Genomic DNA, 24,766 nt, shown 5'->3' with positions numbered 1-24,766 from the left:
CTTCTGCAGGTGGCCATATTTTGGCCATCACATGCTGCCTCAAATTAAGCAATGACTTATCGGCCGAATACTTTAAACTCCCTCCGGAGGTTTGGGCCAAGTTGTGAAAACTGCTGGCCAAGCGCCGCATCCTCGAGGATGGCCGTTTCAATTTCGCCTATAATTTACTTGACCATCACGTACCGAAGTCACGCATGCCGATGGAAATTGGGAGGTGGGTCGTTGGTTAGTGGCTAGTTGGTGGGTAGATAGTGGGTGGTTGGCTTGTGGGTGGTTGGTGGGTGGGACGTGGGTGGGTGGCATGGCCGTGCAACATGCTCTTGGGGTCATTCGGTGGCCGGTCATGCATTACTTATGAATCGACTTGGGTTGCGATACAAGGTATCTTAGTTACCATTGACGGCATGTTCTCAGATACTAAATTGGACAACATTCGAATCAAATTCAAATCAGAAACGCAATCATTTGCATGCGGATTGAATTCGAAGATAGATATGCCTATCTATTATGCATATAATTGCACTTGGATATCCATCTTTCACAGCCTTATGGGAAAAACTAAGTTCGAAACGGGAGTGCAAATAGCCAAGGGAGTGCTCCTTAAATTTTCCTCAACGACCTTTATGTGCACCTTTATGGAAGTTTTGGGAACTATGTGACTTACCCGAAACTTTGCCAAACGGCAGGGAAAATGCTTAACTTTTGCAGTTGTTTTGCGTTACGAGTTGTGAAATATTGAGGTATTAGGAAATTTAGTGAGGTAAATATGAACAACAGTATGCTAAGTGTATATTCGTTAAGCTTCTAAAAGAAATGTATACAGAACTGAAAAATATGTAACAAATTGAAGAAAGCAATATCACAAGTATTCATGTATGCTTTTTTAACCTTTTTTTCAATCACAATACTTGATTAAATAATTTATCCCAAATGGTTACACACAATTTGCATTGTAACTACATGATTCTTCAAACGAATAAGTATCAGCGATAAATTGTTTTCTGAAAAGTAATTTATCCCACATAAATACTAAATGATTTCCGGTGAATTTACTGCGAATTGGTAATACGGAATATCCCCGGAACACATCCCCCCATCCATATGCATGTTCCTCCGGATAGTGAGACTCCTTCGACTCGGTCAGATGCCATTGTCAATGACTCTTTTTTATACGACTGCGCTGCGGTTTACGCCGCTTAATGGCCTTGGTCATAAAAAAAAGAGAGCTGGAAGCCAGCTTGTAACCCTCGAATTTTCCCGGAAAACCCGAAGAGCATCTGCAATCGTTTTATTTAACTGCTGACTTGTTTGCGCAAATTAACACATTTATTTACACCGCAATTTGTTGCTTAAATATTTATAGAAAGCGGAGACGAAGCGCCGCCAACGGAAAACAAATTGTGCAAGGGCAGTAACATTAAAAGTTTTTCGTTTATTTCATATACAATAAGTACATCCAGATAAACATATACATATACATATACATATACATATCCATATACATACATATATATCCAAGTCCATACAATACACATATACATACACATATAGGCATATATATCCGCGAATACACATGCAGAGACGATTCTTTGTAATCATATCACACACACAAACGATATGGCACGCATACTGGCTCATATGCAGCATAATTGAGAGTAAATTAGCGCTATACTTGTATATAGGAATTGCTCAGCCAAGTTATCCTTCGTCCTCGTCCTTGCTATCTGCCTCTCTTTCTTTTGTTAGCTCACCCATTCCTACGTATATCCATTACTATCTATTTCCGCATCGGGGCACTCAGAGAAAAAACGCCCATTTTATGTGGCATGTGCCACTGAAATCCTATTTGCTGCTTAATTTAAAACTAAAATTAATGGTCAATTAATGGCAAATTACACAACTAGATGTAATGGTAGAACATAAAAAGTGACAATAATTTCTAGCAACAATTACCCTGTTCTCTAAACTTAAACAATGAAACTGACTACAAATGAGGAATAATTAACAATGAATATAACATCACATTTTGAAAGAACCTTCTCCGTTTTAACCCACCATTGAGCTAAAGGGAATTTATAAGATTCCCTCATAATTTGCTGCCATCTTTTTTCTGAGTGCCTCCGCATCCTGGGGTCTCGCCCCACATTGATATGGTTCCGCTTAAGCGGGAACGCTTAAATTCGCTGGATGTGGCAATTGTTGCATCCCCCTGACCACCGCCGTCCCTCGGTGGAGGCCATAAAAAACGGCGAGCACGCCGAGCAGCCAGCTCCAGGATGTGGGCATTAGGGCGGCGGGGGCGTGTCCTTGCAGCGCCAGCTGCTCCTTCTCCAGGCAGAGCCGGAACTCATCGTAGTCCAGGCGCGTGATGGCGCAGTAATGATTGAGCATACAGAGTCCTGGGCAGGCCGAACCCGAATGATATCGCACGGCGTTGGCTCGGTGGTATCTGTGGGCACAAAAAGTATGGTGGGTTAAAAAACAGCGTATAAAGAATGGCAACGAGTCCTGTCCATGGGAGTATGAGCGTCATTTGGACGTCCCTGTTTGCTTTGCTCTGTATCGCCGGCCAGGCGGGCTTTCATAAATGCTCTTAGCCGGGCCGCTATCTCCCATTTGGATTTACATATTGCAACACCTCGTGGGCGAAAGTGGTTCAGCGGTGTCCTGATTGAAGAAGTCTACCAGTGCCCCTTAAATTCTTCTCTAAAAAAGAGGGTTCTTTGTAATAGAGAGCGCTTATATTCCTGATGAATATAAATTGTTCATCGAAATGAAGTTATTAAACGTACTGCGATCCTTTGTGACACTCTCCACATTTATTCCCACACAAGAACTATTTTAATAATATTTTTGCCCACCAAAAGCAGCGAATTATTTGTAAATGTAAGTCTTCTGAATAATAAAAAGTGCTGAGGTAAAATTAAAGTCAATTACGATATGGGTGATACCTGCAAATGCACTTTGAAATGCGCAATGAGTTTTGGTAAAAAATTATACGAGTAATGGCGAAAAAAGGTTTTCAGCGCATTTTCGTTTTTAAACGGATTTATTTTATTAAAACAGCTTGCACAATAAAACTAGGCGTATTTTTTGCCATCGCTTTTTGTGAACTGAACTGATTACTGGGCTGTAAAGGGGTATCAGATTAAGAAAAAAGCAAAAAGGGGCTTACAGTTTTTTAAGCAGTTACAAATGAAATGAGTAACGAAAATAATACGATTTATATGATTTTTAAATGGTTTATTTTACATACGAATTGGATAAGTCAGAGTTAAATGTTTAAAGTTGAAATTGATTACTGTAGAAAAAACTTAAGCGTCCTTTTGTTTGGCTATAATAGAGTAAATTGTTTGGTTATAATTGAGTAAATTAAGCGTTAAATTGATTTTCGTGAAAAAACAAAACAAAATAAGCAAACATTTTCTACTGGCTAACTCATGTTTCAAGTGCTCAGTTTTAAAGTTGTTAAATCGGCTTACAGTTTGGAGTTATCAATTTACTTGTGCTCCAGATAGCCAAACATTATTTCCCCTCCTATCTGTCGCCCGCAGAATCAAATCCATCTGTGAGCTCCAAGGATTACCGGTCAAATCAATCAACACGCTGATATTTCACCACCCCTCCGAAAAGCATTTTCACCAACTATTTGCATTTACCTGGTGAACCAGGAGAGGTCGGTGCCCGTGAAGCGTTCGGCGAAATTGTGCAGTGCTCCGGCGGAGATCTCCGGCAGGGCGTAGTAGTGCGTCAGGTTGTACTCCGGCTGCCAGGTGGGCTCGTTGGCCCGGTTGGCCAGTGGTAGGTCCAGCCAGAACTGCGTGTAGTCCAGCACCTGGCCGCTGCCCGTGTCGAACTTGTAGAGCCGCAGGGCGGGATTATTCGATGAGCCGATGCCCGCCTTGCGGGGCACAATCGATGGGGCAATCATCAGCCACGAAATGGGATTGCCTGTCAGCGGACACAATTGTTAGTTGTGAGCAAAAATGTGAGGAATTATCTCCACAGGCCATGTACATACAGTAGAATCCGGTTGTAGCGACTTTCAAGGGACCGACAATTTAACGTCGTTATACCCTTTACTTTTTCGGTTTTCGAAAAAAAAAAATTTGAACACATTTTTGCATTTTCGAAAATTTGCGAAAAATGGCCAAAAATTAGCATTTCAATGTATGTACATGAATCGATAGGGAATTTTGTTACGAATTCAACGAGGTATAACATTCCACATTTGGACCACTATTTTTACTGCTATCGAAAAAAAACGTATTATTTTGTATCAAAAAATCGAGAAAAAAAATTGTTGTAAAAAATCAGATATTTTTAATCGTCGTATTCGCCATAAGTTGGCCAAAACTAGCCGCACAGCTAAAATAAAGACTGTTTTGTGCTGCTAAAAAACATAGCTAACTATGTCTATCCCAACTTTGTTGATTTTCGAAAAAAAAAATTTTACAAATTTTTGCATTTTTGGCAAGGGGTACCTGCATCAAAATTTGCGAAAAATGGCCAAAAATTAGCATTTCAATGTATGTACATGGATCGATAGGGAATTTTGTTGCGAATTCAACGAGGTATAGCATTCCACATTTGGACTACTATTTTTACTGCTATCGAAAAAAAACGGATTATTTTTTATCAAAAAATCGAGAAAAAAAATTGTTGTAAAAAATCAGATATTTTTAATCGGCGTTTTCGCCATATTTATCGATTTTTCTGCTTTTTTTTTTAATGAAAAAACGATGTTTCCAAATTAAATTGAATGTCGCTATAACCGGATTTCACTGTAATCCGTAATTTAACTATCCACTCAAAAGTTGATTGTAGTGGCAGTAATCTTGGCTGTGGAAATAATTGGTCGGGCTAATACTAAACCTTTGGCATCGTAGAACAGACGAAAGGTGTCCGAGTGAAGGTGGCCGAAGAACTGACCCTGGATGACCGGCGCAAAGCGACGCACCATGTCCAGGTAGCGCTGGTTGTTACGCTCCGTGAAAGTCAACTGGTTGTGCTGCGTGCCCAGATGACGTTCATCCACACCCGGTGGCATGTGGCCCACGATATATACCTGGGTGGGGGCAAGAGTAAACAGATTCGGTTCATTTAGTCCAAGCGGCCAGTGAAATGAAATCAATCCTTCTTCTCGCTAATTAAATATTATAATTAATCAAAAGGGCAGCACGCTGTCCGATTGAATTTACTGACATGCAATAGCCTTGGTTCAAGGTAAGTGAAAAATATTGAATATTTACACTTGCATCGCATTGGCTTTACGAGCTGCAAACATTAAATTATCTACAATTTTATATAAAATTAAAACTTGTTGTCAATATTAAATTCCATAGAGATACATATACGTGATTAGTTTGACAAAATAAGTTATTATAATATATATAAACTAAATAAGAGTTAATTGCAAATAAGTTATAAAAAACCCATTAATTATGGCGCTGTCACTTCATTTTTGATAAACTGTTAATTAATAGAAATTAGATTTATAATAAGCTGATTTAAAAGTAACAATAATCTGTTGTTTTATCTTTCTCACCATTTACTGTTTAAAATATAATTAATTATATATTCATTCGTACCGTTTCCTGTTTCTCTCTGGACTTGGTGAGCACCTCCTCCAGCCAGAGCCACTGTTGCTCCGCCAGCAGCTCATCCTCTGCAGAAATGGAGCTCACGGATGCCTTTGGTTCGGCAAAATACTCCGCTGGCCATCGCAAACTTAGCGATGCCCTTGGATCCGGATCGGGATCAAGTCGCATGAAATTCGTATTTAATGCCACAATGCGCAGTCGACTCTTGGTCTGCTCGATGGAGTAGTAGCCGCCCTGATCGAAGGTCACCAGAGCCTCGGAGGGCAGCCAGTGGCGCCACAGTTCGCCCAATCTGCGATAGCTGCCACTGCCGTCCTCGTGGCCCAGAACCGGAAATATGAACTGCGAGGAGAAGCTGCGTCCCAGCAGCTCTGTGATATTCCGCAGGATCTCGTGCTGCTTCTGCTCGGAGAGCGGCTGTGCGGAATGGGAGAGGGCGTCTCCTGTCCACAGGACGAACTCCACATTGTCGCCCTGCTTGGCCTTCATCGTCTTCACCGCCGATTCAATCAGACTCCACGGACTATCGCAGTTGTAGTGTCCAAAGGGACCTGGTGGCTCCGATGCCGCACTGTTGGCATTGGAGCCGGAAACCGATCGTGCCAACTCCCAGCAGCTCCTGTAGATGTCGCCCTGCGTGGAGTAGAGCGTGTCCAGGTGGAGGTCACTGATGTGCCAGAAGTAGCCTGTCGACAAACAAGTAGAATCATGCAGGGAAAACCTTGTTAGTAATGGTATCTATTATGTCATTAAATGAAAATCAGTTTGGTTTATAATAGGTGCCATTTTTGTTTAATCTATATCACAATTCCCTGGCCAATTTTTTAGGTGTTTTCCCTATCTACAGTAAGGATCGAGATTAGACTTTGACTTTGGCTAAGACGGGCAATTCCTGACCCCGGGAAAGACCATTTCCCATCGCCGGGCATTTGCCCGCCGGCTGGTCGAGCGACAAAAATAAGAAAAACCTGAAAGAACACAGGGATCTCCTGCAGCTGACTGGTTGACTGACCTGGCCTCTGATCTCTGCTCTCTGCTTTCTACCTGGCCGGAAAAATGTGAAGTCGAAAAGTCAATTAGCGAGGCAACATTTTAAGCACCGGCACTCTTCAAGAGTCAGTATCATTTGGCATGCCCAGCGATCGGTTTGCCAAGAGCACGAGAAGTTCGAGATAGGAGCGAATACCAGAGATATAGGAGGCATACCTCTTATGCCCGGCGAGAGCACGGACGGCGGAGTGAAAGATCGAGCAGGATGATGAGCCTGATTAGACTGGGACTGGCGCTGCTGCTCCTGCTGGCCACCGTGTCGCACTTGCTGCAGCCGGTCCAGGGACGTCGGAAGATGTGCGGCGAGGCTCTGATCCAGGCACTGGATGTGATTTGTGTCAATGGATTCACACGCCGCGTCAGGCGGAGCAGTGGTAAGTTCGGTTACTCTACTCTTACTATTCCAGCTAACTTCTTTCCGCCTCAGCCTCAAAGGATGGTAGAGTGCGTGAGCTGATCCGTAAGCTCCAGCAGCCGGTCGAGGACACCGAACGGGTGATGGGAATGGGAAGAGTGACGGATAAGGACACGAATACGGATACGGATATGGAGATGGGTGAGCCACCCGCCGGCGGACGTGGACGCAGGTTGCGACGCCATCGGCGACGCATTGCCCACGAGTGCTGCAAGGAGGGCTGCACCTACGACGATATACTGGACTACTGTGCCTGATGACCAGGATGGCCAAACGAATCCCAGAAACCAGATTCCAAATGTCAAGTACCAGATGAACCCGTCATGGCTGAGATTTTGTGGTGGCAGGGCACAATACCCGGACCGGCAGGCTTTTTGCAATTCATTTTCCTACTACACTTAACCCTTTAAATATAAACGTAATCGTATTTCCAAATATTTCATTGTAAAATTTCTAGTGGAGGCAAATAAAGTTACTCTCCAAGCAGCAGCAGAAACAAAAGAAGAGTCCTTTGCCTTTTTCTCTTTTTTTTATCTCCGCCTGCGGCATTCCAGCTGTGCGGGGAATCATGGGGAATCCCCGGATTATTCAAACCACCCAAAAAGCACCCACAACACCCACAAAAACCAAACTACCGAACCACCAAACCACCCACAAGCAGCTGCCATTCAGCACCATCAGTGCGGTGCCCTTGTTTTCCGAGAACAATAATGAAAAATATGAATTTTTAATTAGATGACGTTCTGATTTTAATAAGCAAAACAAAAGGTGGAGACAAAACGAACTGTGCTATACACTCAGATTCGATTTCCCAGCTTCCTTTTTATCCTTGTTTTTTGTTATTCTCAAAGTGGCGATAAACAACTTGCAATCAGCAGCGGGATTTTGCCACAGATAATACTCTATTTAACGAAGGGTTTTTAAATGATAATAATTCCGGGCTTACAGGTAAAAATCTACCTGATTTTCGCGGCCGAAAAAGGCTCAGCTGGCTTATCATTTGCAAAAGGGAATTGGGGAAACCATAAAGTATCGAAGGTACTAAGCCAAGATAATGAGATAACAGAAGGCGACTTTATTGTTTTCCACTCAAAGGCAATTGAATAAGTTGGCACTCGTTTTTAATTGAATGAAAGTGAATGCCTCGTTTCGGGAAGCTGTAAAAGTGTTATTAAAATGAGATGGCCTTTGTTTTAATTAAAATTTTACTAGTTTCTCTGTGTCTCCTAATAATGACTCATTGCTCTGAAATTTATTTGCATTTTATATTTTAAAATATTTAATGTAAGTCTGCTTTCACCAACTTTCACTAACTCACCAAATGTGAGCTTTAAAATGCATAGCACTATAGTTAAACCGCTGAAATTGGACTTTATGAACTATGCAGCTAAACTTTCTGAGCTCGCCGAAATGGATGAACACCCCCATGTGCCGAAGGGAACTCGATGCACGTCATTTTGTTTTCCAGCCATCCAGATCCGTTCGCCACTTCTTGGGCGAGAACGTAAACAAACGCCAGCTGATGTGCGTAAGAGCCCACGGGTTCATCATCACTCCACCACTTCAGACATTCCCTGCCAGCCCGAAGGGATAAATAACAACCCACACCCCAAATCAGCACCAGAAACTAGACCAGACCAGTCCAGACCAGGGCGAACTATATGTGTGCATGGTGCTAACTGACACTACGGCTAACGCATTCTGACAGTGCTCAGACGCTGGATACGACCAGCAGACATCCAACTCGGATCGCATCCCATTCTGCCCCATATATAACCCACTGCCGATGACTGCAAGCCAAACAGTTGAGGCCGTGCCACTTGGCAGACATATAGCACACATACTCCCCGGGGGATTCATACTTAAACACATTTGCATCAAGATGAGGTGCCAGGGCAGGAGGATCCTGCTGCCCAGCCTGCTACTGATCATCCTCATGATCGGCGGTGTCCAGGCAACCATGAAGTTGTGCGGCCGCAAACTGCCCGAAACTCTGTCCAAACTCTGTGTGTATGGCTTCAATGCGATGACCAAAAGGACTTTGTGTAGGTGTATGGAAACTATGTGATGTTCAACTATTGATCTTGATCAAAAATACCCATAGACCCCGTGAACTTCAACCTAATCGATGGCTTCGAGGACCGTTCGCTGCTGGAAAGACTGCTGAGCGACAGTTCGGTGCAGATGCTCCAGACTCGACGTCTCCGGGATGGAGTCTTCGACGAGTGTTGTCTGAAGTCGTGCTCCATGGAGGAGGTGCTGCGGTATTGTGCTTCCAAGCCCAGAACGTAAGCCTCTACCAGAGCAAATACGACACCTGCGATAGCTGAAAGGACTGCAAGGACAGAAAGGACACGCCTGGGGAAAGCACTCACGTATTCATAGTTGTTAAGTCGTTAGAGAAGCCTACTCAATTCCAATTTTGGATTTATGATATATATGCACATGTAAGTGGGATGTATGCGCATAATTTACGATCTGAAATCAGAGACAGGCACGCGAATTGAATCGGAACACGGGATGTTATATGCATGTAGATATATGATGGTGCAGGGCCAGAATACATCGCCTGGGTATAAATTATTAAATAAATTATGTATTCAAACTGCTGCAGATTGGCCAACTTGATTGGTAATTAAACGAGTATTACATTGATTTTTCATTGTCGTTGATTGCAGTTAATTATTTATTGAACAGCGGCCGGATTTCTGTTTGCAACTATGTTAAAAAGGAAGCTGCGATTTTTTAACATACGCTGCCAATTGTAAAGTGTAAAATTATTTTTAATAAATGTCCTGAAAGAATGAGCATAGAAAATTCTAAGTTTAACTGGTCTTCTTCTGGGTTTCTAACTTTTTGTTCCCATTTATACATTAAGAATTGATGGTTTCAATGATATTTAATAGATATTGAGCCAAGACATTCTATTTGCATAATTTACGTTTCTTGCACTTATTGCTGTATTTTTGTTTGATTTAGTTTCTTTCAGCTATCAAAATGGTTTTGAAAATTTAAAAATATTTTCTACCTTCAGCATTTATATTATTTATTGAGCACGAAAATAAGTTTTGATTATTATGCTCCAAAGAATGATTTAAAGTTTTACTTTACGTACAAGAAGTAATTTTCCTATAATAAATATCTCGATGGTTTTGATTATTGCTATATAAAATCTGTCCACCGCAACTACAAATTCTAATTCATTAAGTTCAATATAAAAGTAGCCCATGCTTTGTTTTTAAAAGTTAGGTATTCTTTTCTTTTCGGAAGATACAATCATCGATAAATGAAGTTCTTCTGGTTTGCAATAAACTAAGTTTTAGTGGCCAAAAATATATTTTTAAAATTTTTTTTATATTTTTTAATGCTTAAAAAAGCAAACTCAAGAATAATATTTATAAAATATGCAAGTAATTTTCAATGATGCTTGTTTACTGTGGATAACATTATAATGTAATCATATGATATAACGATAATAATAAATGTAACGATTGTTTGCCAAAGCTTAAAGCAGAATATATATTTAATCCGTTTCGATCATTCACAAAGAGTAACATGCAACAAGCTATAAAAAACATCGATTGTAGTATATATGCACATGGTTGGTTTGGAACCAGATCCAGAGATAATGGCGTCGAGCAGGTCAGTTAGGGATATTATTTTCAGGAGGCAACAGGAGACCTAATTTCTGACTATGGAGCAGTACTCCTTCAGGGCCCTCATATCACAGGACTTCTTGCAGCAGCGCTCCACGATTCCTTGCCGTTGGCGAGTGCGCCTTCGGATCTCTGCCAGGGAGTTGAGGACACCGCCAAGATAGTTGCCAGGAAAGAGGGCACTTCGCAGCGGTTCCGAGATCGAGTTGTCCTCCTCCTCAAACTCCTGAACGAACTGCAGGGGATTGAGTGCGTCCAGATCGCTATCGGCACCGGCTGGGAAAAATCATGGATACAGTGGATACAAAGTTGGTCTAGCAATGCCAGCAGGAGGTACTGCATCCTGGTAAGAACTTACGCATGGCGCGCTTGTGTGGAATCACGGGATTGAACTCCTCGCACACCATACTGAGCACCTCGTTGAGCTTTTCACTGCAGAGGGTTCCTTGGGCCAACTTCACTGTGGAGCTGGCCAGCAAAATCACAGCCACCATCGAGATGAAGGACACAGGCTTGCACATGGTTATGGGTTTACTGCTTTGGTTGCTTTACGATCGAATGGATTAACTTGGGTCGAGCTGGGTCGAAAGCTAACTGATGATGTTTGGCCCAAAGTAACTGGCTTATATACTGCTCCTAAGCAACTTAAACTGTATCTGGGTCTGGGTCTGGGTCGTGGTCGTGGTCGGGCTCTGGCTCCACACACATGTTATCCTTACAAGTCAGGTTGTCAAATTGTGTTAGGATGCGATGAGTGCATTTCGGAGTCTTCCCTTTCCTCGAACGCCTGGCTAAACTCATTCAATGTCAAAGCTGACTTATGCAAATGGCTATTGGGAAATTGTGGGTGTTTGGGGCGTAGAAGGGGCTTTGTGGGCGTTTTGCTGTCAGCCAATTAAACAATTTATGTATAAACAGCCAGGCCGTGCTAAGCCCTGCATTTATGAATACCAAATGAGTCCTTGGTCTTAAAACTCCCTCGCCTTCAGCCCGTTGCTATCTTCCATTCTTAACCTATACTTACCAATCCGCGCCTGGGCGCCAGGCAGGCCGTAGTAGGCCATCAAGAACCAGAGCCAGCTGATTGGAGCTAACAGCATCCTGGCAACGATTTACGCCTCCTTGGAACTTTTCCTTTGACTGTCTTGTCTTTGGCGCTCACACAAATTCGTCTTTTTGCACTGTCTACTTTTATTCATTAGTCAAAGTTGGTGCTGCATAAATAAGTGATTACGAATTGGATTACGAATGCTGTTGGGGTACGGGTTTACATATACGAGTATGTGGGAGTATGTGGGAAAATGCCATGTTCAAGTGTACGTATGTGTATGTTTATGCATGCTGGGTAATGAGTGTTGGGTGTTGGTGGGCCAAGTGTCCTATTTCGGTAGACAGTAGGTGGCTAACTCCTCGTAGCTACAGGACTTGACACAGCACTCGTCGTAGACGCCACCGGTCAGGTGTCTCCTGTGGCGACGCGTCTTGATCAGGACCTCGGATCCGTACAGTTGGGTCAGCAGCGGACTGAAGGAGTAGCCAGCCCCGTCCAGCGTTTGCCACATGCCATCATCCTCCATCTCCGCCTCCACCTCCAACTGCACGTCATTGTTGTTGGCCAGCAGGCTTTCACGTTTCCTTGGCAGCGTATTAAAACCATGTGGACACACCACATCCATGGCATCGGACAGTGCGGGACCGCAGAGCTTGTGGTTCCCGGGGGGCAGCAACTGGTGACCACTGCCACCCGGCGTGGCCAGTGCCACCGAGGCGGTGAGCATGGCTGCGATTAGCAGCGGCTGGAGCCGAAGGCCATGAGCAACTGCACCGTTGTTCTGGCCAAACATCTTGGATCTGTTGTGGATGCTCTGGGCTGCAACTGGTATTTATACCACTAAATCGAAAGCTAGCGAATGCAGTTCAATGGCCTCTTTTGCAGTCTAACACTGCAGTGGCATAGCAAACTCCCCACGGGCGTGGCAACTTGGGGCTGGAAATCCTTTGACCACCCATGTTTTGGCTAAGGATTCCCCTAAAAATACAAACTCTATTTCCAGCTCTTCACTCCCAATTTCGATAGAAAGCAATGCACTGCTATCTTGGTATTGTATTTCATAGGAAATAGTTCCATAATTTGTACAATCCACCGTCTTAACTCAATTAATATATTGTGAATAAGCTGCTTACTTAATTTTTGAAGAAGGATAATATTCATGACATATTTTTGAATTATTGCTGAAACTTTATTAGAAGAGCTAGCCTCATGGGACTTGCTCTCAGGTGTGATTAGATGCATGCTGCTTCTGCTGTAATTATTCTCAGTGTAATTACCGCCAAAATTCCGCCCACTGCACAAGCATAACCCGTTCGCCCAACCTGTTACATTGCCGCTAAGAGGCTCTGACTGCTGTCGATTGCGATTACGATTACGACCAGTTTTCTGGAGGGCTGGTGGATGGGGCATGTGGCACGGAGCATGTGAGCCGATGGCTGACAGAGTGGCAGCCTCATTAGCATGTCGTGAACAGGAGGAAAGTATGCTTCGATGAAGCTCCTCCGGCGGCAGTGTGCGAAATCGCTTCGATCACCAACATCGCCATCGCCATCGCCATCACCACGGCCACTCGATTGTCGAGTTGCACGCACGGCGATGCCAACAGTTGGTTGCCAGCGCTGCACTCGAAACACACGCTTCTTCCCACCGACCGCAAAGTGCCGGAAAAGCAAAAAAGACACACAAAAGAAAAAGAAGAGAAATAAAAGAAGAGAAAATTGAAGAAAATTCGCGATTGAAATCGGGAAAAATCGAAACGAACTAAAAAAGTCGGAATAAATCAAGGAAACATGGTGCTCGACATTAAGATGTGCCGATTTGATAATGTGCCCTGGGGCTTTCGCCTGGTGGGCGGGGCGGACTACGACTATCCGCTGACTGTGGTTAAGGTTAGGCCCGATTCGGGAAAAGAACGAAATCTATATGCTGTTCCACACACACCCCCGCCCCCTCGTGCGTCAACACCACCCAACTCTTTCACCTGGCGACTGATACCTGTGTGTGTGGTTTGGAAAATTTTACACTCAATATGGTTAATGAACCTTTGGATTAACTCGATGCGTTCGAATCAGTTTTTACTTTTTGTTCGAATTACGTAACGCGATGCGTGTGTGTCCATTCGGATTTGCTGCATTGGCAAATTAGTTAATTAAAGTAATTCCTCTCGCTGCTTTTGTTTATCTAATCGACAGGGCCATGCATTTCACGCTAATGAGCCGCATAATGGCAGCGGCAATAAACTTATTCAAATTTTAATTGTGTTTCGCTGGCAGTTGGGCCTTTGTTTGTGCATAAATTGCATTTGGCAATTCGCATTTTGTAACATTGTGTTGACAATCGCAGCCAACAACAATAACAATAAATACAATGCAACGACATGGGCGTAAATCCAACACAAATGCGATTTTTAATTGGCAAACTGCTAAACGCATAAAACAAATGACCGAAATGCGAGGGGCGCTAAAAAATCCCCATACTTTCAAAATTAATAAATCAATTTAGGCCGCAGAGTCAAGGAAAGAGGTCATAAATTGTTTTTGACTTTATCCTTTTTTTCGCTTTACATAAACAAATTATATGCTGTGAGTTATTTTAAATTCCGATCAATTTATAATATGCTGCACTATTTGCATTGTGCTTCGGGATATATATAAATGATGTAAAAATGCTGAAAATTAGGAAGTTTATGGTAAATGAATTATTAACAATCGGGAAAAAGCCACTAAATTATGAATTCCGAAAACTTATTTATCCTTTGGTTTTTCCTGCCTACGTTTAAGCGACCTAAAAGCACATCCTTTGACTTGAGTTCATATTACGTTATGGAATGTTCCAACACACCTTCACATATTGGCACTGCAAACACTAAACAATCCCCGGTAATCTTTTGAAAAACCTCTGTTTACTCTACCACTCTTCACCATGCCGCTTTGCCACATACAGTCTGGTACATAGATGTATAGCCCAGATAAGCCCTAAGCCTGTGTTCTATAAATATTTGCAACCTCCAACGATGCCGAGTGCTTTTTGCCCGGCGACTTTACCGCTGGAAATTGACTCCTCCATAAGTGAAATGCAAGTGGCCCCTGGGAGTGAAAAGGCAACACCCTCAACTTGGTTGGGTGAAATGGTGAAGTCCCCAATCCTTCACCTCCTCCTCCTACTCCTCCACCTCCTTCTCCCTTTGCCAACCACTTTTTTGCAGTATTTGCATTACTAAGTCCTCTTGGCAGTCGGTGTAGTGACTTTCTAGTTATGAGCCCTGCTTTCGCACCACGGAAACGAATACAATAGCGTTTATTTGCCCACGAAGTGTTACAAAACTGCCTGAATTATACAATAAAGTGCTGTGGACCGCGCTAAGATATTGTGCATTTTAAAGGCGAAACATAATTCACTCATAACTATTAGTTTGATGAATCTCACTTCGTATAGTGGGAATTTTGAAACCATTTCAAATGAATACCTACAATTTATCTGCTCAATTTGCGCCAATTTGTCTGTACTTTATTACCCACAAAAGCCATAAAGCTTATATTGTATTTAGTTGTTATTGTTCTAACAACTTTTTCACTTTGATTTATGGTTGCGAAAATAAATGTTGGCAAATGCAAATTTTTAAAACGATATTCTCTTACACGGTCATTTGGATGCATTTCCGGAATATAAATAATCTAGTTTCCTTCAATGAACTATAAATTGTATTATACAATTAAAATGATTAGTCCAGTGGGTTTTCATTCTATAAATTAAAATTAGAGCAAACTTTTGTGAATTTATGTTGACCAAAAAAGTTTATTTAACCGTTTGCAAATGCTACAACTTATGTAAAACAGATTTTAAAAGCTGTTTATATTTTATATGATTGTCATTAAATATATATTATTTTTTTAATATTTTGCAATGCTTGGCATGAGCTATCCTTGCCAATTGCTCTCCTCTTAAGCAGTCTGTAAATTATAACGTGTGGAAGCATAATTTAGCACAAGCATTTCCATCCGGCGAAACAATGCAATATTTGAGTGGTTAGACATGGGTAATTCCACTTGACTCGCTTAACTGAAGTGTCGTTAATGAGCTGCCACTTCTTCTCGAGCACCCCTCGTTCTGAGCCCCACATCCCCCCTTTCCCCTTTCCTCTTCCCCGATCCCCATAACCCCCCTCTTCTTGGGCATTGTCTTCAGTTCTCTTAGGTTGTGCGTGATTGTATGAGTGTAGGATTGTGTGTTGTTCGGGGGTCTGGGTCTGCTGGTCTTTGTTTTGTTGACATTTGGCGCGCGTTTTATTTTTATTCACTCAGCACGCGACGTCGTCGTTGTCGGCTAATAGAAATTCTCCCATTATCGCATTGCATCCCATTGTATGTATCTCGGCTATCTCGGCTATCTTGGCCTCGCACTCATTCTATCACCACATCCGCATCTGAATCGAGCGGTATCTAGGCATACGCATCTAGCACTAAACATGTACACATGCTCTCCAACGTTAGGTGACCGAGGGCAGCATTGCTGACGAGGCTGGACTCCGCGTGGAGGACATCATTGTGCGCATCAATGACACGGCTGCCACGCCCCTTACCCACGACGAGGCCCACCGCCTCATCATGAACAGCGGGAGCGTCTTCTACTTCGGCGTCTACCGGTGAGCTTTCCTTTCCTTCTATTCCACAGCAGTCCCTTCCATTCCATTCTTTTCCTGCTCTTGGTCGCGGTCCTCGTCCTTGTCCTCGTCCTTGTCCGGTTCCTTCAGCACTGGCCTTTGTAGCCCATCCACCGAGGACCATTTATCACAGCTGAGCGGGCTAACATCCCAAGAACGTTTCCTTATACCCTTGCTGAAGGTAACTACTTGTTCGTGAAATTTACAAAGCACAAAACGTCCTCTAGAGGGGAATGGAAAACATAATGACAAATTTTCATGATTCAAGAACAGAATTTACTGAGCAGGACGATATGTAGCTCCAAAAAATGCCATAGAAATACTTTATAAATTAAATGTGTTTACTAAAAGGAAATCTCTTTAATGTCGATACAAAAGAAACTAAGAAAAGTGAGATTTATAAATTTACCCTACCATTCTGGAAATGATTTTGTATTCCAACTTTCACTAGTTATAATTAATTAATCTTAGAGTGTTCCATCGCAGGTCTTGCATGCTACGGAATTAATTCTTATGTTCATAAATTCGGCTCACTTTTTGGCCACGGATTCACTTGCAGGGAGAACGAGGAGGACGCCTACGAGTGCCTGAAGAAGTTTCCCACCAGCGAGGGTTCGTTGACCAAGTCACCAATGCCAACCATTTCACCATCGCCGACTCCATCGCTGTCCCAGTTGACGGAAACCACAAATGCCCGTACTCCGGAACCGGAGCCATTCGTCCCGCCGCCCCGGGAAATCGCCGCTACGACTGTTGCAGCTCCTGCTGTGCAAGTGGACGTGGACGTGGATGTCCTGGCGGAATGTCGCCCAGCCGTGTCGGAAGTGCATTCGGAAGAGAATCGCGGGGATGTGAATGTGGATGATGCAACAGCCCGGGCAGAAGAAGGAGCCCCTCCCGTCGAGAGTCTCTACTTGCCGGATTTGCCCGATCGCCCGTGCTCGGCGCTGTCCGAAAGGCAGGAAATTAAGCTGGTGGAGGAGGAAATTGCAGCCGTGCTGTCCGGCGAGTCGGAGGTGCTCAAGGAGCACAATGTCCTCGGGTGCGTACCATACAACTTAAGCCCATTTCTTCCGCCAGCTCCCTCTAGAATACTTCCCTATTTATTGGCATGCCATAGGGACGAGAGTTCGTTTAACCACTTTCATATGATAGCGTCAATTTCTATAGGATCTTCCCCAAGCCGGGCGTCTGCATGTCCAGCGATGTTCTGCGCTCCCTCAACGAGGAGGTGACCAAGACCAAGCTGGAAAAGGACAAGGAGAACCGTCAGTGGTCAACCTTCCTGCAGCGACCCAATCGTCCCGTTCCCAAGAGCAAGCAATCCCTGGAGGCGGAACGTCGGGCGGCCAATGCCTACAAGGTGACGATTGTTAAGTCGGCGCCGCGGGAAAAGTCGCCAATGGTGAGTGGTTGAATGCACTGGGAGAAAAACTGCACTAGAGTCCAGAATATTAAACCAGAAATGTTTTCTTTTGGGTTCACCAATCTAGAGTTCCTTTTAAGAACTTGTAAATTTATTTTAAGAGGTTTTAAAGCTTTGAAGGAGTTCCTTAATTTAAAATCGTAGCTTCTTTGGAACTATTTTCTCTGACTGCATTATTTGCTGTTCGGATCAAAAGTTAATTTGTGTTTACGTGTGACAGCCGGAAGCTAAGCCGCCACCAAAGGAAGCCACGCCACCCAAGGAAGAGGAGCAAAAGGAAGAGGAACCAGTGGCGGAGAAGGTGGTGGAGCCCGAACCGGAGCCCGAAAAGGATGACGAGCCACTGCCCACGGACAGTGAGGTGCCGAATCTGGAGCAGCTGCCCGAGAGCGAACTGCCGGACGAGCAGCCGGAGAAGTCCGATGCTCCCAAGGAGGTTTGCGAAGCGGAAGGGGTTGTCCAAACAGAGCCGGGCTCACCCGACGGCAAAGAAGCTGCCGAGGATTCAGCAGCAGGAGCCACCCCACCGGCGGAACCCATTGCTCCGCTGCCAGTCAAAAGCGAGGAGGAATTGGCCCTGGAGCGCCAGTTGGCAGATGTGCAGCGACAACTGGCCGCCCTCTCGTCACTGCCCTCCACCATCCAGTCCACCCTAGATGCGGTGACCAAGCAGTTGGCCGAATTGCTGCCCACCTTTAAGCTGCAGCAGCAGGAGAAGCAGTTGCCGCAAATCGATGAAAACCCAGCCAACGGGGTGCAGGATGAGGATGGGGTGACCGCCATCAACGCCGCAGGCGAAACAGAGGATGCAGGTGCAAAAAACTATGCCCTGGTCGACAGTAATTAAATTTTTCTAATGCCGCACTTTTGCGTATATCCTTTTGCACCGAATTCCCCTTTCATCCCCCCTCCCTTCGCCATCCTACCCGCTTTACCGAATGTCCTGCAGGCAAGGACATATCCATATCTGGCAGTGACAACCCACCGGTGGGGCCATGTGAGAGTAATGAGGATAGATGCGATGCCAATGACCGGGAGGTGGCGGAAATATCGCGCTCCACTGACGACAATCGCCTGGCCAAGGACAAGAAAAAGGATCTGGATCCGGAGCAGGAGCAGGAGCAGGAACCTCTGTCCGAGGAGCAGAGCTTCAAGAAGCAGAAGGTAAGTACGGGACACACACACAACTGGCCTTGGGAGCCATGGCCACGGTGAAATAAATTCCCTGGCAGGGCAGTTAATGTAATTAGGCTGTCATGAGTTGGGTCTAGCTGGTTCCAATGTCCTTGGATGTCCGTCCGTCTGTCCGTTTGTCCGTCCGTTTACCCTACCTGCAACTTGGTCTCGTGCAAAACTATTTAGAGCAAGGCTTAGGCAAGGCCTGCTTTATGGGAAATGCTCCATTGTCCCAGTGATGGGGCAGGAAAATAAATATTCCACCAGCTTGTATAAAGTGAGATTACTCGCATCGGATATGATTAGCTAAAGGATTTGCTATACCTTGATTATGTATTAATACATGCTGATGGAATTTATATTGGCAAAGTTACGGAGGGCTAAAAAGCGTAAGCTAATGAGATGCTAATTTGAAAATATTATTACTTGTTGATGGAATTTAGATTGGGAAAGTTGAAGAAGCTCACGAACAACAGGATATTGTTCTGGGAACCCTAATTACATTACTATAAAGTAAAACGGAAGTAAGCTTAATTTGGACATTGAAGGATTTATGAAACTTTCCTTTAAACTCGTTTATTTATTTATCCTTAAAATAACTTGTTGATGATCTGCAAAGAAGAATATTTAAGATTTAGAGAGTGCGCCAGCTCAGAATGTTTTCCATCATTAGTTGGCTGTCTTTGAGGTCGAACTATTCCAAAATATGCTCAACTCTCTGATTTATTTCTATTGAGATAGCTGCTTAAGTTTGTATAAAGCCGTCCTCTCAGCCCGATAAAAACAGCAAGGACTTTCTGCAAGGCATCAAACTATTCGGTTGAGTTCCGAAGTCAGTTTTTATCCCCGGAATGCTTTGAGCTATATTATCCAGCTGCGGGCAGCTGGACCTTCTCCACTGGGAGAAGCCTGGCTTCTGTGGAGCTGGTTCCCCCATTTCCCGACTCCCGTGTCCCGTGTCCCGCGTCCGTGTCCACAAATCAAATTAACTAAAATGCCATTTGGTTTTTGTCTTTTTCTACTTGCAGCATAATGTGCGCTTCCAAACGTAGTTAGTTAGCTTTAATCGAGTTTAAATTTTGATAAATTGCCAACAGCAAGTTATTTGTAGCGTTGTGCCCAAGATGATTCTCTCTCTCGAGTTTGAAAAATAAAGCCCTTTTGCAGCGGCAGGGGAAAAATGCAGAAACCAAAAGACAATTAGTAGGCACCAAGTGGAAAGCCCTTCAACAATGTTTCGTCTCTTTTTCTCCTTCCCATCTACAACTATCATGGTCCTTTATTTTTGATTTTTTTTTTTTGGTTTTTTGCTACTCAAAAACACCGTGGGTGTGTGCACTTTTCCGCCCGTCTGTTTGGTTTTGCTAGAGACACGATGTCATTGAGGAGCTCGAGGAGCATTTGGTGCGCAAAAACAATCCCCGGCGGTCGAAGCGGGCCTTTGGGCCACTGGTCCCATCCTCGGAGCGTCCGTTGGTCCTTCCCGGCGGACGGCGCTGGTACCGTCCCAAGGATGCCTACAACGATGAGTTCATTGCCGAGACCCTGAGCGCCCAGGCGGAGCTCATCACGGGCAGCACTCTCGGGTGGGTAGCCCGCCCATCTCAATCCTCCCATCTCCACAAGAGCCCACCACCACCCACTATGCATATACCACCCTACTTATTGCGGCTAGTTGGCCATGTTTGACCATGTTTGCCATGGTCAGGCTCTGCCTCTGTCGTCGCCTCGCCTCGCATCTCATCTCATATCATCGCTCTGGCCGCAGAGCAAACACTCGCACCGAGAAGAGCTACACCAAAAAAATTGTGTCCATCTTCCGCTTGGGATTTTCTTTCAGCTTTTCCCTTCTGCAATATTTATGTCTTTGCAAATTTAAGGAATAGAAATCTTGACATTTTCTGTGGTCAAGGTAAACTATGCCAGTTAACTTTTTGGCAGTAGTAATAGGACTGTTGTTTTTAGTTCTATGCAATTTTTCTCCAGCTTCTGGCTGTAACAATCTTTGAAATTGAAAGAAAAAATTGTATTTTAAATTGTCCGGAGAAAACGATATTTCAGTGGTATACCACAAGTAAAATTACATATGTAAAAGGAACTTTAACAGTAACTCAACACGTAATTATCTGCTAAAGCAACAAAAAACGTAGCTCCAAAGCTTTTAAATACCTTTTGAAACTGTCAGTCGCTACACATGATGGATATATTTTTGGAGATGGTTTTTCCCAGTGCCCCCGCATTCACCCCACTTCACCCATAACCCTAGCTCCATGCGAGGCATTCATTTTCTTCACTTCTTCACTTTTCCATGGCATGGCCACTCGCTTCAACTCTTTACATCGTTCCATGCACCATAAATTTGCGCATTAGCAGCTGTCCATACGAGAGTCCGTTGCTGGGCTACGATTCCAGGTAGTGTTTCATTTGGATCAGCCGTGATGAAGAAGTGCTCCGGATGCCATGTACTGGAAACCATACGTATAGATGATATATAGTCGTATGGTACATGCGTAGCACCTAGCACTGCTCATTATGATTATCGTTGGCATTATCGTTAGCATTATGAGACCCATTGTGCCCGTTGGCAGTTTCAACCCGACTTTCATCCTGATTCGCATTCTCATCCCCATCTGTCCATCCGAACTGTGTGTGTTGTCACAAGGCCTGCAGTTGATTTGACTTTCCTTCTGCGTTCCGGTTGAGTTCTTTATGCATGCCGCCTTTGCTCTTGCACTTGGATATCTTTTCTCCTTGCTCTTTGCCTTTTGATTTTCATTGTAGATTGCATTTTGGAATCGTTTGTTCAATGGCGAGCATATAACACGCCAGCGCTTCAGGTAAGTTTTCTTCATCCCAATCCTCATCCCAAGTCCCATTCCCTTTGCCTTTCCCATCCACATTCCAATCCTGAATCCCCATCCGAATCCATCGCAATCCCACGGATTCTACGGAACTTTTCCCGCTTCCCTCACTTCTCGACTCTTTAATGAGGCTAACAACTTCTCTTTGCTTTTGCTTTTGCTGTGCTGTGCTGTGCTGTGTGTATTTGCCCGCCCTTGTCTTGTACTTAACCAATGGGGGAAAAACGGACTGCTCCGGATCCACCAGGGAGCTGCAGGGTCTCGGCCTGACCATGCAAAAGTAAGTTGTCACATTGGACGTTTTCTTATGTTCTCCGGTTCATTGCATGCATATGTACGCTGCTTTTTCGTCCCGGGAGCACTGCATTCCATTCCATATCCGTACCCCCCTTGAACCCCTTGAAGTGGCGGACCACTCTTGCAATTCCAATTTAACAGCGGCTCCTTGGCCATTCGCAGGGTCAACTTCATGAAGTACCAGAAGCCGGAGCGCAAAATCGATCTGAATCGCAGCGAGGTGTACAAGTATCTCAATCCGCATCTGGACAGGGCGCCCGTGCGTGGCATCGAGGTGCGTGCTCCTCTGGTGGCCGCCGAGTCCGACATTCGCCAGTCACTGCAATCGTAGGAATGATGCACCACCTCCTCCAACTCCACCCCGAATGTTCAACAACAGGGCCACTCCCCGAATCTCAAGTCAATCCCATAGGTACACAGAGCAAAAAACGATATGCCATTCACATTTTCGATGGGATTGGCTGAAAAAGTCCCTGTATTTGGCAGAGAGGCGTTTGGACAGCTTTCAGTTTTGATAAATGGTAAAAAATTGATTCAGATGGTCAACTGACAAGCAGCAAAATCTTTAATAAGAGAGAATATTGATTGCGTTTTTACAATATTTAACCGATTATTAACCAAAGTTTGAACATGTTTTTGGATATCATAAGAGCCATATCATTATAAATCGGTAGTTCATTTTAGTATGTGTATCTTGATATGACCAATTCCTTTTTGGAATTGCTCTTGCCAAGATATTTTTGCCACAAATTAAAAGCCAATCAATCATCTCTAAGGAAAACCTATGAAAAATGAATGAGATAAGTGCAAGTGCGCTCTAAATACTGTCACCTACTAAATTAAACTTCAAAAACTGAACTAAAACACATTTTATCTTGATGGTGATAAACGCCTTTCTGCTGATATTCAAAATGCTCAATAGAATAGAGAAATATATTGTCTGTTAAAATACATATAAAACCATATTTTAAGAAAGCTTCAGCTCGTTTTGGAGAGGTTATTGATCCACCGATTGAAGATTGAAATGATTGCAGTATGGCAAGTTGTTTCTTGATTTGATGATTTGATGTGCCCACTGAACTCCGAGGATGGGTATGTTTGCACTCGAAATTGGCTTGCTCCAATGCATTCGATTATCGCTTAAGAAGCTCAACGAGCATAGCCATCAATATGCCAACAGAAGTCCAGTTCGCTGGCATTGTCGAGCGGGGTCGCCTAATGCGATATTACATAATTTGTGTGCAACAAGGCGTATGTGTAATGTGTCGTGCATTTCTGTGGCATATCCTCAGGCGCCTGGCTGTTGCAATTTTCTTTAGCACAAACACACGACTCGCGATGCCTTTTTGTCTGTGTGTGTGTGTGTGTGTGTGTGGTTGTGTGTGGTTGTGTGTGTGGTTGTGTGTGCTTGAGCTCTTATGGTAATGTGCATGTGTATGGGTATGTGAATGTTTTTCTCGGTGCTTTGTGGGTGACAAGCTCTTCGAATTTGCATTTATTATGGCAAATGAATTGGGTGGCAACAAAAAAGTGGCAAATGACATGGCAAAATGGCAAACTGGCAGCAGCAGCAGCAACAAAACCAGCAAAACCACAATAAACCCGTATTTAGTTACGGCACAAACACTCGCGCACCACAACCAAATCAAAATTGTTGTCACGTTATGATGGAAACCGGGACGAGCGGATGCGGATGCGAATGCGGATACGAATACGGATGTTGATATGGATATGTATGCGATGCGTACATTTCACTTGCCCCGTGATGAGACACTTTTCATCTCCTTTTTTTCTGCCCGTAGTCGGAGCAATAAAAACGCGCCAACTTAATGCTGATTCACACGGAGTACGGCGATTCGTCAAAGGCGCGTAAATTGGCGAACATCTACAGATTGCGGAGTCGTAAGCCGAGGAGTGTGTGGCTCATGGACGCTCGTCTTCAACTGTCGTTAGCGACTTGGTGTTATCATTGCATTGGCCCACCATCTGCGCTTTGAGTGAAGTTCGGAATTTCTTTTGGGACAGCTTTTCCAGTGGCACACAGCTTTTGAGCGCTTTCCCTTCCCAACATTTGAGTCCTTTTTCAAGCTTTGAGCGGCAAATTCCCCCATGTGCTATGGGTCCATCTGCCGTGGGGTATTTCGCAATGGGTTGAGGCAGGGCAGGATAGGACAGGACCCCTTAGGTCGCGAAAGGTGAAAATGCCGGAATGTCGGAAATAAAATTAAGATTTGTTCAACTTGTTGGCTAAAAGTTTGACTCGGCTAATTTGTATGCTTAATTGCCAAGCGCCATTTACACTAAGCTACGCGTAACGCTTTGATGTTGATAATTCGATTGGAGTGGCTTAAAAGGGTTTAGTTTTCCCTATAATTGGATATCATTCGGTATTCTCCCATCCTTAATAGCTCTTCAAAAATGAATGGGAAGCAGGTTACCAAGGAGAGATGGATAACTAACTTATATATGTACTATATATCTTCGAATTATAGCTTCCTAATATTTTCATTCCCATTGGACTCCTACAATCCCAAATGGTACAGCCCCTTTTTTTTTCTTTTATCAAATATA

General features: G+C 43.9%; 6 protein-coding genes across 12 annotated transcripts; 3 read left to right on the top strand and 3 right to left on the bottom strand.

Annotated features, from left to right (window-relative positions):
• Positions 1–1,412: 1,412 nt before the first annotated feature.
• Positions 1,413–24,143, bottom strand: LOC6533541 (acid sphingomyelinase-like phosphodiesterase 3b). Its single transcript, XM_002094215.3, is given in 7 exon segments — positions 1,413–2,228; positions 2,230–2,449; positions 3,660–3,951; positions 4,876–5,068; positions 5,592–6,289; positions 11,749–11,938; positions 23,944–24,143. Coding segments are annotated over 6 exon segments (1,533 nt in total). The 5' UTR covers positions 11,825–11,938; positions 23,944–24,143; the 3' UTR covers positions 1,413–2,174.
• Positions 6,711–7,569, top strand: LOC6533540 (probable insulin-like peptide 4). Its single transcript, XM_002094214.4, has 2 exons — positions 6,711–7,027; positions 7,081–7,569. The coding sequence occupies exons 1-2, from the start codon at positions 6,859–6,861 to the stop codon at positions 7,323–7,325; spliced, it is 414 nt and encodes a 137-aa protein (XP_002094250.1). The 5' UTR covers positions 6,711–6,858; the 3' UTR covers positions 7,326–7,569.
• Positions 8,840–9,723, top strand: LOC6533539 (probable insulin-like peptide 3). The gene is made up of 2 exons (XM_002094213.3): positions 8,840–9,113; positions 9,173–9,723. Exons 1-2 carry the CDS (start codon positions 8,855–8,857, stop codon positions 9,358–9,360), a joined length of 447 nt encoding a protein of 148 aa, XP_002094249.3. The 5' UTR covers positions 8,840–8,854; the 3' UTR covers positions 9,361–9,723.
• On the bottom strand, positions 10,560–11,328 carry LOC6533538 (probable insulin-like peptide 2). The gene is made up of 2 exons (XM_002094212.3): positions 11,083–11,328; positions 10,560–11,000 (listed from the first exon to the last, which is right to left on the bottom strand). The coding sequence occupies exons 1-2, from the start codon at positions 11,243–11,245 to the stop codon at positions 10,750–10,752; spliced, it is 414 nt and encodes a 137-aa protein (XP_002094248.1). The 5' UTR covers positions 11,246–11,328; the 3' UTR covers positions 10,560–10,749.
• LOC6533537 (probable insulin-like peptide 1) lies at positions 11,898–13,190 on the bottom strand. The gene has a single exon (XM_002094211.4). The coding sequence runs from the start codon at positions 12,566–12,568 to the stop codon at positions 12,104–12,106; it is 465 nt and encodes a 154-aa protein (XP_002094247.1). The 5' UTR covers positions 12,569–13,190; the 3' UTR covers positions 11,898–12,103.
• On the top strand, positions 13,534–23,150 carry LOC6533536 (cell surface glycoprotein 1). 7 transcript variants are annotated; one of them, XM_039373972.1, is made up of 9 exons: positions 13,534–13,664; positions 16,266–16,417; positions 16,995–17,477; positions 17,606–17,840; positions 18,082–18,673; positions 18,811–19,025; positions 21,819–21,874; positions 22,146–22,178; positions 22,358–23,150. In XM_039373972.1, exons 1-9 carry the CDS (start codon positions 13,566–13,568, stop codon positions 22,524–22,526), a joined length of 2,034 nt encoding a protein of 677 aa, XP_039229906.1. In that variant the 5' UTR covers positions 13,534–13,565; the 3' UTR covers positions 22,527–23,150. The 7 variants fall into 7 exon arrangements, with proteins under 7 accessions (XP_039229906.1, XP_039229905.1, XP_002094246.2 ...); XM_039373971.1 differs by having other exon boundaries at positions 17,591–17,840; XM_002094210.3 differs by lacking the exons at positions 21,819–21,874; positions 22,146–22,178 and adding an exon at positions 20,406–20,623.
• Positions 24,144–24,766: the final 623 nt, after the last annotated feature.

The sequence above is a fragment of the Drosophila yakuba genome, chromosome 3L (assembly GCF_016746365.2).
Source record: "Drosophila yakuba strain Tai18E2 chromosome 3L, Prin_Dyak_Tai18E2_2.1, whole genome shotgun sequence".
Taxonomy (NCBI): Eukaryota; Metazoa; Arthropoda; class Insecta; order Diptera; family Drosophilidae; genus Drosophila; species Drosophila yakuba.
Note: the sequence above shows the minus strand (reverse complement) of the source record. Positions and strands in the feature narration are given on the sequence as shown.